The sequence below is a fragment of the Podarcis melisellensis genome (assembly GCF_964234715.1).
Source record: "Podarcis melisellensis genome assembly, chromosome: 3".
Lineage (NCBI taxonomy): Eukaryota > Metazoa > Chordata > Lepidosauria > Squamata > Lacertidae > Podarcis > Podarcis melisellensis.
Window position 1 is genome coordinate 4,726,223 of NC_138530.1, and position 15,623 is coordinate 4,741,845.

Consider the following 15,623-nt stretch of genomic DNA (forward strand, 5'->3'; position numbering starts at 1 on the left):
AATGAATTTTATGATCGACTGCATTTCTGTGCCGACCACCGCGGGAAGTTTGCAACGTAATTTGATCCATTGCCTGCCCTCCACCCCCAATAGGCGTTAAAAAAAAACAACCCCAATATTATGCAAGGTAAGTTGAATAACGTTCTCGCCCGCGCATGCGCAACTGCACCTTTCCTCTCCGGGGGCACGTGACTCCCCATCGCTCGCGCCCAGCCGCTGACCACGTGCCCTCCCACCCCACCCCCACTCGAGCCTCGCGACATGGGTTCCGTCCCGGCGCATGCGCGCGCCGCCTGACGGCTGCCGCCTCTCCGTCCCTTTTGCCCCAGTTTATGGGGTGGTGGGGGGAGGGGCGATGAGTTCCGCCGGCCTCCGCAGACTCTTCCTCGCTTTCGCAGCCATGGGAGAAGCCGCCTCTTCTGCCCTCAAGGCAGCCGGGGAACGAGAGGTCCTGCCCGGCCGGAGCCGGAGCCTTGTGCGCCTCCTGGGTAAGTGAGCGGGGAGAGAGAGAGAGAGAGAGAAGACTTAAAAAGCGGCCTCCTGAGGGGAGCCGGGCGCCTCGAGTCAGAGCGAAGGAGAAGGCCGCGCATGCGCCTCGAGTCGCTGGTGTGTGAGAGAGAGAGAGAGCGCAGCTCGTGAGGGAGACGTTATTCTCGAGACTGTGGCGCATGCGCGAGCCCCTCCCCCAGCCGCGCTCTGCGCCTGCGCGCTGAGGAGGTGGGTCGGGGACCTGGCGGTGGTGTTCGGAGGGAGCATGCGCGCCTCTTGGCCCGCCTCTCTCCGAGGGAGAAGCCAAGCCCCAGTGCGCATGCTCCGCGTGGGTCTCTGCAATCTTAGGCGGTGCTTGGGTTGCATTAGGTCGCCTTTTTCTAAGGCAGTGTTTCCCAACCTTTTTTGGGCAAAGGCACACTAGTTTCATGAAAAAAATCTCGAGGCACACCACCATGCCAGATGGGGAAAGGTCACTTTTTACTTATGTAAAAAAAAATAAAAAAATAGTAACTTCCAACGAATTCTGTAGGTCTTGTTTCTGAATCATTAAAGCTGCATTTGGGAAGGATTCGTAAGGGCGCACAGCAACTCAGTCCCACCAACTCCACAGCAGGGTTCTCAGGTTCAGTGAAGGGCTCCCTCAGGGGGGCACATATATACACCTGGGCTCCCGAAAAGCTACCGCAAGAGCCCTTCAGGAGTTCACATAGCGCAGGCCTGAAGGCTGCAGCTTCCCACTTAGCATCCCGCCAGAGGAGGAAACCTCAAGTGGTCGACCTGTTTTTTTCCCCTCCCGCCTCCCTTTTGGAGCGCAGAGTTTTGAAGGCCGGCATCAACTCCGTTTTCCCGGATACTTCCCGCTCGAACCGAGGGCTGGGTGAAGCAAGGGCGGCGCTGCGCGTTTTACCTCCACGGCGCAGGGGCTCTGGCTCGCCTTCAGCCACCGCACGACAGCGCTGGCTGCCACTTCGTCCTGCAGCAACAGCTCCAAAACAGCCGCCATGCCCACCTCTCTCCTCCTCTAGCACTACCGCGCGTGCGAGCCTCCGGGGCGGCCGCACAAGGAGCGTGGGCGCCACCCCTCGACGCCGTCCCAAAAGCCGCCAAAAAGCCCTAAAAAAAGAGGAGCAGCAAAAAAAACACACCACACACGGGGGGCGTGTTCTAATTTGCTTCTAACTCCGGGTTAGAGCGCAGCACGTGGAGGATGGGTGGGGAAAGAGAGAGGAGGCGCACTGATAGAACGCCAGGCACGGGGGCCGCCAGGGAGAGCCAGCGCGCGCCCCGCCCCGGATGCTCGCGGCCACCGCCGTCCCTCCCTCCCAGGGAAGGCGGGATTAGAGCAAGCGCCCGGGCAGCAAGAAGCGCGCGCGTGCGCCGGCCCTGCCCTGGATCCCTCAGAACTGCCAGTCTCTGGGAAAGTGGGCGTGGCTTCAGAACTCTCAGGCAGCAGCGCCCGCCGCCCGGCAAGGCTTCCCATTGGGAGGCGCGAATGCTTTAGTGGACGGGGATTGGTGCAAATATAGGCAGGGCGGGCTGAGAGGAGGAGCCGCCGCCGAGGAGCAGCGGCACCAGCAGCGTTTCCTCTCCCCCCTCCCCTCCCGTGTCAACAAGCGGGGCGCCTGCGCCGGGGGTTTGCGCGTCAGGCAGGCAGCCAGGCAGGCAGACGGCGAGAACCCCGCGCTGGGCGGCCTCTCCTCACCGCCGCCGCCCCGCCTCTCGCCGCCCGACTCGCCCGCCTCCCTCCCACGGCACACCAGGCAACGCCTGGCGGCACACTAGTGTGCCGCGGAACACCGGTTGGGAAACACTGTTCTAAGGAGCAGCACAGGCGGCTGTTTTGCAACTGGGGCAATGATTTTCACGTAGAGTTGGAAGGGGCCACGGGGGTCATCTAGTCCAACCCGCTTGCAATGCAGGGATCTGTTTTCCCCACGTGGGGCTCGAACCCACGACCCCGAGACTGAGAGTCTCGTGCTCTAGTGACTGAGCTATCCCCAGGCTTTGCTCCAATAAAGGGCATTCCATCTCACTCACAGCGTGCATAAGGCGTTTTTTTCAGTTATACTTCCTTGCACACCTCTGGCTTTGGAAAGTTAAGGGTTGCAACTGACTGTTGGGGGAAAATATTTATACATACATAAGTACATACCCTGCCTTTCCCCCTGAACTCAAGGTGGCTTACAGCTAAAATAGAAACATATAAAAACAGTATGTTATCATAATGCCATTATACATAAAATAAACATGTCATTACAATAAAATACCTGCTTTCCTCCCCCTTTATTTGCAAAAAGAAGACGTGTTCTAATGAAAAGTACCTAAAAAGACACATTGTATAAAATGTTCTCTTGGAGTTGGGAAGGCAGTGGAGGGGTGGCTCAAGTTTGCAGAGGGGTGTTAAGTTGATAGGGGTAAGTGAATGGGTGGTAAAATGGCATATGCAGTCCTTTGTAAATAAGTGTGAAGTGATACATGCCAGGGTGAAATTTGACATAGCGTAAGCCCACCATTTCCACATAGTTAATATGTGCGCATTCAGATTTACGCACAGGGCAAAAAATAGATATTTTTTTTTAAGGGGCAGGGTTCTGGGGAAAATAATATTGGCAAGCCCACCCGCCACTGAACCCAGAGGGTTTTGACTATACATGATTTTGGCTTTAGGAGCAAGCCGCTGAACATAGCCACCTTTATAAGTTGCAGGCTTGCTGTGCATACTCATGGGGACTGAACCAGAGACTAGGAGCATGACCTTGGGATCATAGTAGATGAAGGTGTTAACCCCAGTGTGCGGTGGTTGGGAGAAAGGCAAATTCCATGGTAGGAATTGAAAATAAAATGATATCATAATGCTGCTATAGAAATTGATGGTGCGACTGCATTTGGCGTATTATCTTAAAAAGTAGAGGCATCACCTTGCCGACAAAGGCCTGTATAGTTAAAGCTATGGTTTTCCCAGTAGTGATGTATGGAAGTGAGAGCTGGACCATCAAGAAGGCTGATCGCCGAAGAATTGATGCTTTTGAATTATGGTGCTGGAGGAGACTCTTGAGAGTCCCATGGACTGCAAGAAGATCAAACCTCTCCATTCTGAAGGAAATCAGTCCTGAGTGCTCACTGGAAGGACAGATCCTGAAGCTGAGGCTCCAATACTTTGGCCACCTCGTGAGAAGAGAAGACTTTCTGGAAAAGACCCTGATGTTGGGAAAGATGGAGGGCACAAGGAGAAGGGGATGACAGAGAACGAGATGGTTGGACAATGTTCTTGAGGCTACCAGCATGAGTTTGACCAAACTGGGGGAGGCAGTTGAAGACAGGAGTGCCTGGCGTGCTCTGGTCCAGGGGGTCACGAAGAGTCGGACACAACTAAACGACTAAACAACAAGAAGTACAGTTCTGGTCACCTCACCTCAAAAAGGGTATTGTATAGTTGAAAAAGATTCAGAAAAGGACCACCCAAATGATCAAGTGGATGGAGCGACTCTGCGGAAAGGTTGCAGTGTGTGGGACTTTTTAGTTTAGAGAAAAGGTGAGCAAAGGTGAGGTAAAAGTACAGGACCCCTGGACGGTTAAGTCCAGTTGAATTTGTCTATAGCGTGCAGGGTTCATATCTGCTTTCAGACTGAAGGAGCTGGCGTTTGTCTGCAGACAGCTTTCTGGGTCATGTGGCCAGCATGACTAAACCGCTTCTGTAGCATGAAACACCATGGTAAGTGTCAGAGTGCACAGAAACACTGTTTACTTTCACGCCACAGTGGTACCTATTTATTTACTTGCACTGGTATGGTGTCAAACTGCTAGGTTGGCAGGAGCTGGGACAGAGCAATGGGAGCTCACCCTGTCACGTGGATTTGAACTGCTGACTTTATAATCGGCGAGCCCAAGAGGTTTGGTGGTTTAGACCACAGTGCTACCTGCAGGAAAGGCAAGTATGAGATGGCGTGATAGTTTATAGACGTGTTCCATCCCCCTCTTTTTTCAAAAAAGAACAATAAAAAAGAACTCTTATTTCAAGTGCAATGTGCCTGTACCCTACAATGTATTCTCCAATGAAATTTATAGCAACACAACCAGAAACAGAGATGTGTTAGTTTTGTGTGTGTTTATACTTCAGGTGAAATGATGCAGGGATAATGCAACTGATACTTAGGTGGAAATTCTTCATGTGACTTCTGGAAAAGAAGCAATACGTCAAAAGCGTGCAAATAATCTTTGGTAGATGAATGGTATCCAATATATATGCATTTCAGATGGCCTGACCGGCTGCCAGAGAAACACAGCTCCTGGGAGTCCTCAAAACCCAACACTGTCTTATCACCTCCTAAGTACCACACACAATATTCATTAGCCAACACTTTCACCTGAAAGCCCCCGCCCCTCCAATCCCTGGAGTTCTTCAAAAGCTGCTTAACATTCCTCTCACACTGCGGTGTGCATGGGCCTGAAGCTTTATTGTGCAAAGCTGGATCCCAACCCCACAAGGATTCAGATGGGCTTGTAAGCCGAAGTATCTCACCAGAAGGGTCCCCCCTGGCAATAAAAGTCAGGTTGTTGGGGAACAGCATCACTTGAAGGGTGGACACGTTTACTCAACTGGCAATCAATCCCTTGATTGCAAAGAAGACATAAAAGAGACGTATTCAGCAGATTGCATATTCATGAACCTGACCACAAGAAAATGGAGAAGATCTGTATTCGGAGAATGATGCTTGTGTGTTGCTCTGAGAATTTATTCCAGATTATGGAACAAAATAACTTGATGTGAGGGCGTTCTTTAATGCCTGGCTGTCAAGGCCCTCGAATAAAATACAGCAGCTGATCGGTTCTTCAAATAGTATCTGGGATTAGAGGAAGATGGAGGATTGCATTTAGAAGAGGGAATTTTGGAAGGGTTAGGAAAACTGCACCTTCCGGAATTCCCTCTTCTGTGGGCCAATTAAAGATACAGAAGACCTGGCCTTAGCCTCTTCTGCTTCTGGACACTATATCGAAACATCCTGGGGTCTATGGAGCAGAGATTAATAATTTTGAAATCTTTCCTGCACTCTATGTCAAGATTGTTTGCAGAGTATTACTTCATTTTTCTCACAACTTCCCTGTGAGGCAGATTAAGCTGAGAAACCATGGTTTATCAAAGTGTGCTGCTTCATTGCTGAGCAAGGAAGCCTATGCAGCAACACTGGTGTAAATCCCCTTATTGCTGAAAATCTGGTCCTGTACTGGGGACGAAGGTGCAGTCCTATAGCTTCTATAGTTTATTAACAGTGGCAGCAAGACCAGCCTTTCAGAAACCTATGGAAAATGTTTATCCATGAATAAAACGGTTATGTACGCCAAAGAGGGAGAATATCTTAAAAGCATCTGTTATCTCCAATTTCCCAAAGGTTGTGTTTACATTTTTTAAAGGACAGTGTTTCATGTACTGCAATTGAGGGATGAATTTCTGATACGGCTTAACAAACCATACTAAAAGCTTTTCTGAGGTTATCAATAACAAAATAGCTGTGCCAGAGATAACATTATAATATGCCTTGTACACAGCGGTTACTAGGTTTGCTTCCTTCTTTTTATTCAAATTCTCCCTCGAGAGTCTCCGCTTCTCCCGTACCCCAGGGATGAAGAAACTCTGTTCACTAGCGGTTATCAGTATGGACCTGATGTCTGCTGCTGTGAATAGAAAGTGCTGCCACTTCACAGACCTGAGTCACTCCTTTGGTATGCAGAGCTGCTAATGAATAATAATAAAAGATCCTTATATTAACTGAGCCTAGTACTGTGGATCAACCAGCTCTAGCTATTTAGGCAGCTCATTTCCAGGCTCATTTCTCTTTTTCCTGCTTTGAAAGTGATATTTCCTCTTTGCGGTTGATCTGCTCGGTTCCTCCTCCTCTGCGGTTTCCCAGCCTATGGTATCAGAAGTTTCCCAAGGGCTGAGCTGGCTTGACTTCGTCAAAACAAAAACAAGCTCAACTCACCTGCGAGTTGTGCAAGGTCTGCAGCTAGTTTCCACACAAATGAAGAACATTGACTAAGTTTGTGCTGATAGGTAGCCAAATGTACATTGTCCCAGTGACGCCCTAAGTATGTTTACTTGGTGAAAGTCCCGTTGAATTCAAGGGGACTTCTTCCCTGCTATGTGCGCATGTACGGTTTCGACATTTCAAAGTCTGCTAATAATTTCTAAGCCTGCTGAGGTTGAGCAGATTTTAAAATTAGCTGTCAGAAGCTTTACCACCACTTTAGGCTGAAATGTAAATTCTTACCTACCCTTCAGACATAACGTTTGGCAGTCTATAATGGTTTTTGCCTTTAGTGCATGTTTTGGAATACAAACATTTGGAATACATACAAGCGTTAATGCTGCAGGAGGCTAACAACAAACCCTGGTTTTTAATACCAGCTTTTATTGGGCAAGGCCTATAGCTCAGTTGTAGAGCATCTCCTTTGCAGCAGCACCAGCTAGGAGTGTAAAAGACTCCCTGTCTGAAACCCTGGAGAGCCACTGTCAAATGGCTCAGTGTTAAATGGTTCAGTGTACACCACTGAACTAGGGGGTACTGCTAGTCTGACTTGGTATAACACAGATTCCTGTGTCCCTATAGGTAAAACAGTGGGGCTGTGATTAAAAGCAAAAGGTAAAGGGACCCCTGACCATTAGGTCCAGTCATGGCCAACTCTGGGGTTGTGGCGCTCATCTCGCTTTACTGGCCGAGGGAGCCAGCGTACAGCTTCCGGGTCATGTGGCCAGCATGACTAAGCTGCTTCTGGTGAACCAGAGCAGCACACGGAAACTTTGTTTACCTTCCCGCCAGCGCGGTACCTATTTATCTACTTGCACTTTGACATGCTTTCGAACTACTAGGTTGGCAGGAGCAGGGACTGAGCAACGGGAGCTCACCCCGTCGCGGGGATTTGAACCGCCGACCTTCTGATCGGCAAGTCCTAGGCTCTGTGGTTTAACCCACAGCACCACCCGCATCCCTGGGGCTGTGATTAAAGAGCTTAAATTCTATTCTGTATTTTCAAAGGCTAGCCTATACGACAAACGGAAGTAGGTCTTCAATACAAATCTGCAGTTTCAAGCACCTGTCTTTCCTTTCTACATCTGTAGAGGTGTGGACATTTGGAATGCAGTCCTAAGGTCTAGAGGGCGACAGCATGAGAATGAGCCTTTTCTGTGGTGGTTCCCCGCTGGTGGAACATTCTCCCCAGGGACGTTTGCCTGGTGCCTTTGTTACATATACATTTATCCCATACCTATGGCTAATTCGGAGCATCACCACTCCCATCATTCAGCCTGGACACTGAGGTCCATCTCCGAGGGTTTTCTGCTGGTTCCCTCACTGCGAGAATTGAAGTAGCAGGGAACCAGACAGAGGGCCTTCTCGGTAGTGGAGCCCTCCCTGTGGAATGGCCATCCATCAGATGTCAAGGAGATAAATAACTATGCAACTTTTAGTAGACACCTGAAGGCAGCCCTGCATTGGGAAGTTTTTAACATTTTATTATGTTTTAAAATGTGTTGGAAGATGCCCAGAGTGGTTGGGGCAACCCATTCAGATAGGTGGAGTCTTCTTCTTCTTCTTCTTCTTTTTCTTCTTCTTCTTCAGATGAAGGGTGGCATAGAAATACAGTAAATCAGTCAAACAAACAAACAAACAATCTTTGTATTCACAGAGAGCTGGTTGTTGAGTGGCTCCTGCAGGGACCTCAAATAACTTAGCCCTGCTGCATCAGTTTCTTTCACTGCTCAATGAGCTGCTTGCCACCGTTCTGAGGGTGCTATGACTTGGCCACACTGTTCAGTTTCAACTGTGGCTCTCTTACCTACGAGACCGCCTCTCCTGGTATGCCCCACAGAGAAACCTACGGTCTGCAAATAATAACACCCTCAAGGTCCCAGGCCTCAGAGAGGTTAGGCTGGCCTCAACTAGAGCCAGGGCCTTCTTGGCTGCGGCTCCAATCTGGTGGAACGCTCTATCACAAGAGACTGGGGCCCTGTGGGACCTGACATCTTTCCGCAGGGCCTGCAAGACAGAGTTGTTCCACCAGGCCTTTGGTCAGGGCGCAGCCTGACCCCCTCCTCTGGCAACCTGCACAGAATTTTGCTTAATCGGTTGCCATCAATTTGATTTTAATTAATTTTTATAATGAAATATTTTTAGAATGTGTGATTATTTGACTGTTTGATTATTTGATTGTTGTTAGCCGCCCTGAGCCCGGCTTCAGCTGGGGAGGGCGGGATATAAATAAAATTTATTATTATTATTATTATGGCAGCCAGCAGCCTATCCTTCCCCACGGATCCTAGTACAGTGGTACCTCTGGATGCGAACGGGATCCATTCCGGAGCCCTATTCGCATCCTGAAGCGAAAGCAACCCGCGTCCACGGGTCGCGATTCACCGCTTCTGCACATGTGCGTGACATCATTTTGACCGTCTGCGCATGCGGGAGCGGCGAAACCCGGAAGCAACGTGCTCCATTACTTCCGGGTTGCCGCAGAGCGCAACCCGAAAATACGCATCCCAAAGCTACTTCAACCCGAGGTATTACTGTAAAAGGCTACTTCTGTGCATGGTTTGAGGATGGAAACTTACTTTGCGTTTCTGGATAATTTGTTACTATTATTATTAGCATTTGTACCCTGCTCTTCAGCTGAAAAGGCTCCCAGAGTGGCTTACCGTATTTTCCCGTGTATAACACGCCCCTGTGTGTAAGACGGACACAAAATTAAGAAAATGGGGGAGATTGCCCTGAGTTGTTGAGCTTTTTTTAGGGGGAGGGGGTTGTAGGAAATCACTCACCCGCACACATCGCAAAAGCCACCTAAAATATGTCCCCGCGTTGGCACAAGCCACCATTCACCCACCCTAATGCCACAGCGACAGCCAGTCAACACCAGCCCTTGCCACAGCCACCAATAACACACCAAATAGATGCTGGCAATCTCCGCATCATGGTAGCAACCAAAACTACATCCCCACTGTGCACTATCCATGTATAAAATGAACCCCAATTTTAAACATAATTTTTGAGTTAAAAAAAAACCCCTCGTCTTATACACGGAAAAGTACGGTACATACAATTAGCCACATACAAGTCAATACCTATCTCTACTGAGAGAAGAAGATGACCCTGCTAATGCGTCTTGTCTTTTTGGTGGCCTCTGACGCCATCAGCCACGGTGTCCTTCTCAACTACCCTTGTGTGTTGGGAATTGGAGATATGCATTTTAGTGGCATCTTCTCCCCTTGGGAATTGTCCTTTGTGCTTCCCCGGGGTTAAATATTGTCTCTCATGCTGTCTTACAGCTCCTTGAAGTGCTGTGTGAAGTTGTCTGGGGGCTGGAATGCAATCTAGAGCAAGCCAGTAAAATATTGTGGCTGAGCAGGGGTTTGAAACCTGCTTTTCCATTTGGGTGTCCGTGTCTAAGACTGATGTCCTCCCTATTGCAGCATACTCTTTCCTGTAGTTAATGCACTCTTTCATGGAAGCATTGATACTTTTCTGAAGCCAGAACATGGACACTTCAGATTGTGAAACTGTACAGTGTTATGTGCACAGTATAATTTGTTGTTGTTGTTGTTTAGTCGTTTAGTCGTGTCCGACTCTTCGTGACCCCATGGACCAAAGCACGCCAGGCACTCCTGTCTTCCACTGCCTCCCCCAGTTTGGTCAAACTCATGCTGGTAGCTTCAAGAACACCGTCCAACCATCTCCTCCTCTATCGTCCCCTTCTCCTTGTGCCCTCCATCTTTCCCAGCATCAGGGTCTTTTCCAGGGAGTCTTCTCTTCTCATGAGGTGGCCAAAGTATTGGAGTCTCAACTTCAGGATCTGTCCTTCCAGGGAGCACTCAGGGCTGATGTCCTTCAGAATGGAGAGGTTGGATCTTCTTGCAGTCCATGGGACTCTCAAGAGTCTCCTCCAGCACCAGAATTCAAGCACAGTATAATAATTCCAGCACCATAATTCAAACACAGTATAATAACAAACGTTAAAATAACTGTTGGAATTGGCTGGTGGGGGTGCATCCAGGAAATTATGGACTGGTTAACTTAATGTCTGTTCCAGGAAAACTGGTGGGAGGCATTGCTGAAGATAAAATAATACAGAAGGACAAGCTTCGCTGAAGCACAGCCAGCACGGCTTCTGTAAGGGCAGTGACACGACATGACAGTGGCCAAAGAGATGCCTGCGGGAAACCTTCAAGCAGGATTTGAGCACAAGAGCAACTCTCCCCTTCTGCAGTTTCCATCAACTGGCATTCAGAAGCATTATGGCCTCCAGCTATGGAAGCAGAGCATAGCCATGATGGCTAGTGGGCATTGATAGCCCTCTCCTCCATGAATTTGTCAAATCCTCTTTTAAAGCTACCCAAGTTAGCGGCCATCACTGCCTTCTGTAGGAGTGTGTTTTAACTGTAACATCGGTTTTAACTGTAGTTTGGGGAGGATAATAATTAGGTGTGCCTGCTACTGCTTTTTATTGTAAAAGAAGAAGAAGAAATGTTTGCAAATGGACAGCAAGATCCCTTTAAGAGTTCCTTTTCAATGCCAGCACAGTGTCACCAGGCATTTGTAGGAGAGGGAAGCACTTTTTATGAACTGGTCCCAATTCAATGCCTTGTTGTATCTTACGGAAGGGACGCGGGTAGCACTGTGGGTTAAACCACAGAGCCTAGGACTTGCCGATCAGAAGGTCGGTGGTTCGAATCCCCGCGATGGGGTGAGTTCCCGTTGCTCGGTCCCAGCTCCTGCCAACCTAGCAGTTCGAAAGCACGTCAAAGTTCAAGTAGATAAATAGGTACCGCTCCGGCAGGAAGGTAAATGGCATTTCCGTGCGCTGCTCTGGTTTGCCAGAAGCAGCTTAGTCATGCTGGCCACATGACCCGGAAGCTGTACGCCGGCTCTCTCAGCCAATAAAGTGAGATGAGCGCCATAACCTCAGAGTCGGTCACAACTGGACCTAATGGTCAGGGGTCCCTTTACCTTTTACCTTTACTGTATCTTACGGTCTGACCACCCATTGCCTGTGGTTCCACCTGACAAGATATCTGACAAGATGAGACACAAGAAGGGGAGGGGAAATTAACATTCCTTGTATTTTCTCTGAGAACAAAATGATTATAATTTCAGTTTTAGCCATGATTTAGGTCTGTTTCCATAGTGGAGCTTTCCCCATTATCACCAGTCAGCCTGATATTAATGCAGTATTCCATGCTTCTTAATGTTATGGGTAGAACCTCCTTCAAAAGAAGCTTGCCATCTTTATGTATCGCCTGCAGACGTTTATAGAGAACACATTTCTTATCGCTGAATGGTGCGCATTGCATCCAGTTCTCCAGGACTACTGAGTAAAATGTTTTTGTTACCATTGTGCACAGTGTACTAAACCATGAAGGCTGTAAGGCGATTTGGCAGGATGAAGCGATGCTGGTGCCAGGATTTGGTTTCTAACCAACAATTTTGGCTAATAATATATACATGTATGTATATGTATGCATATACATATACATCTATACTCACACACACGTTTATATGTGTATATATATATATATGTATGTATATGTTTATTAATTGACTTGCAAAGGGCATCTATTGGAAACAAGGACTTCCAACAGCCTGGCACAGGCTGGAGCTCTGCCAAGACTGCTTGGGAAGGTTGCCATGCTGCAAGCAAGCAAGCAAGCTGAAGAAAGGGGGAAAAAGGCAAGACTTGGCACTGTTCAATCAAATCGGCTTCTTTTGTCTGCTTTCTCGGCTTGAGCTTCAGGAAAGAAAACCATCTTGGGATACAGAAAAAAAACTCAGAAGTTTTCGGTGTCCAAACTTAGAAGATTATTAAAAGTCGCTTGGGCTTTTTTGTTTTGTTTTGTTTTGTTTTAAAGCGGCGGTATATTAAAATTCGTCCATCACTGGTTTGGGAAATAGCAGCCTTTCTTAAAGAAGCCACCACAGTGTTTTGTCTTTATACATATAGGATAATACGGTATTTGAATTTTGAATGTATAGTAAGGTTGGAAGATGGGGATGAGGGGGCGGGGGCGGGGGGAAGATTCTAAGTTTTAAAATAATGGTATACATTTGCAGAATAAAAGTTCTCATTGACTTTAAGCTTTTGGGATCAAGCTGAACAGTTGCTTTTATTCAAGAAAACTGGTTTGAGGGCATAAGCTTTCCTTTCTTTCACCTTTATAATACATTGCAAATGATAACTTTTAAAAGGGATCCCCTCTGATATATGTTCCTATATCCCCTGTGAAATGATATAGTTTAAATATTGATGTAAAATAGTGTTTTGCATTTTCTTAAAGCAGCAGCATTTGTTTTCAACGATTCCTCCTTTACCTAGCACGTTTCCCTTCAATTGGTGACAACAGGGAAAACCCACGATGTTCAGCTTGAAGGCAACAGTCTTTGCTTGAAGAAATGCAGCTAGAAAGATGGCAATTTGTTTTAGTGCCTGGAAACAGTTTTGGGCATACAGTATAACTTTCAAAAGACGCTTGTGAAATTAGCGAATTGTATACTTCAGGAGCAAATTGTAATGGATTCTGAAAAATTGTTTGATGGTGGCAGGAAATGGAATATGGGCTGATTACTCAGGATAAGGAAAGTTTTGGGTTAAGTAGGTTCTGTTCTGTTGATTGAGATAACTGGTAGAAAAAGCCCCACAATTTATTTGCTTGAGTTTGAATTTGTTGGGTTAAGTAGTTTAACAATGAATGAAGATCAGATTCAGTGTGATTTTAGTTATGCAGTTAGATAGAGTAATTTTCTCTTAAAGCAGTCTTTAACTTTATGACACAGGAGAGGAATAGTTTATTCCTAATTTTGAACCAACAAATACGTAAGTATCTTGTCAACTAGGCCTTGAATTACTCCATTTCTTTCCTTCATTACTGGTTTAGAGAGTTATGACAGTCTAGTGTGGGTCCTTTTCACTTAGCACAAATAGTTGATGAACTTTTTTAAAATATGAGATTGTTCACTTGTGCCACCAGCTGTTAGCATAACAAGTTTCATCATAATTTTTTTACAAAACAAGCCCGTGACTGTGTTTAAAAATCTTTATGTAGATCCTGAATGTACATAGAAAATTGTTACGTTTGTGATGCCAAGCACACTTATGAAGAAATTAATTCCCTTGAAATTCAAAGAACATTATGAATAACAAGTTTAGGACTGGAATTTTAAAGAGCCAAAAATAGTTGGAGTTTTTAGTGTATATAGGAGTTGATATATTTTTAATAACAAAGTTCCTGCCTAGCTGAACAGATTCCAGAGTCATTACAGTAAAGCAAATGCTGTCACTGAACTTCTTTTTGTGTCTTATTGCAGTGTTTGTTGTAATGGCTTGCTTGGAAAGATATTTAGGACTGCCTTTGTAAGATCCCATTTAATTTTTTGGAAATGAAAGGTCTGCATGTAGCTTATTTTATTTTGTAACATTCATGCTAATATTCATGTAGACTTGATTGCATTTTATAGGGTTGAAGTTACCATTATTATTAATGTACTTTTTCTGTGTTTATCTTTTGTGTAATTCTTCATAACATAACATAACATAACATAACATAACATAACATAACATAACATAACATAAGATGAGCAGTATTCAGCCAAAGGTAAGTACTTTAAAACTGCTTTGATTTGAAAGAGAGATATTTAAACACATTGAATTCTTCCATTGGATTGAATGGGATTGAATGTCCAATCCGGTGCATGATTCCATGAAAGTTAGAGCCACTGTATCCAATGGGATTTACTCCCTACTAGGTGTGCTTAGGATTCTGCAACGGTATGCCCAGTTATATAGGAATAAACTATTGAACTCAGGGGAACACGGCAGATGTGTAGGGTTACACAGTTAAGCAGGATTACTTTGGTGGATTGTGCCCTTTGGTCTTGAAAACCTATTCTAATTTTTGCTTGCAATTCCTAAACAAATATATGGGAAAGTATGCAGAATTTTAAAGGAGGATATACCAAGTAACCTGCTTTAAATATACTTTGACGTATTGATGCAAGATGCATTAGTATCCTGCTTACCTTTTTCAAAAGTTTTTTTAAAAAATCTTTTTAGCCAAATGATTGCCAAGGAATTATTCTGAATCCCCAAACTGAGATGCCACAAGAGTGCATTGTTTGTGTGTTATGGACCCAAAATTCCAGGCTTTTGGAATGAAATTCTCTCTAAAAGTGCAGTGAGCCAGCTGGAAAAATAACTGAATTTTGAAATGTTCTTTAAAATAGATTCAGTTACGATACGATAATCTTTATTGTCGTTGTCCTATACAGAACATGTAATATAGGGGAGTATTCAAATACTGTATACAAACTGCCAATTCATTCTGAAATGCTATATTTCTTTAGAGGTGCTAATTTGAATGCAATCCAGTCACAGTAGCTCCTGCACAACTTTCATTGAAATTGTTAGGATTCACAATGGAGTATTAAAATATTACAATGCTCTGGCTCAATTTCCATTGATTTGATGGGGTTTGCATAGGAGTAGTTCCTGGGGATTGCACTTTTTGCTGCAGCATGTACGACATGTGTTAGATTTTTTTTAGAAAATGCCATTACCAGCAACGTGTTAATAATGTATTAGGCCTTAGGCAGACAAAATGTTTAGCTACAGTTTGTTTCCTTTACCACAGTTATCGTATTTTTTGCTCTATAAGACTCACTTTTTCCCTCCTAAAAAGTAAGGGGAAATGTGTGTGCGTCTTATGGAGCGAATGCAGGCTGCGCAGCTATCCCAGAAGCCAGAACAGCAAGAGGGATTGCTGTTTTCACTGCGCAGCGATCCCTCTTGCTGTTCTGGCTTCTGAGATTCAGAATATTTTTTTCCTTGCTTTCCTCCTCCAAAAACTAGGTGTGTCTTGTGGTCTGGTGCGTCCTATAGAGCGAAAAATATGGTAGTTAAATCTGAGCAATCTAGTCTTGAATAAACTAAGCAATAATGGTTGTCTGTAAGAATACCGGGATGTGAAACCCTGGTTAAGGCTGTTTCCTCAGTTCTCCAGTTGCTCTGCTTTCAAGGTGGCAGGCATGTTTTAGCCCAGGCATAGGCAAACTCAGCCCTCTACAAGTTTTGGGACTATAATTCCCATCACCCCT

At 45.9% G+C, this 15,623-nt stretch overlaps 1 protein-coding gene across 2 annotated transcripts in view; it reads left to right on the top strand.

Annotated features, from left to right (window-relative positions):
* The first annotated feature begins 259 nt into the window (after window positions 1–259).
* Window positions 260–15,623, top strand: part of MSRA (methionine sulfoxide reductase A) — a 199,987-nt gene continuing 184,623 nt past the window's right edge. Inside the window, exons 1-2 of one of the 2 annotated variants that reach the window (XM_081904414.1) lie at window positions 260–488; window positions 14,105–14,125. In XM_081904414.1, coding sequence (XP_081760540.1) covers window positions 281–488; window positions 14,105–14,125 — 229 coding nt within the window. In that variant the 5' untranslated portion in view covers window positions 260–280. The remainder of the gene's footprint in view (window positions 489–14,104; window positions 14,126–15,623) is intronic. The other variant, XM_081904415.1, reaches the window with a different exon arrangement.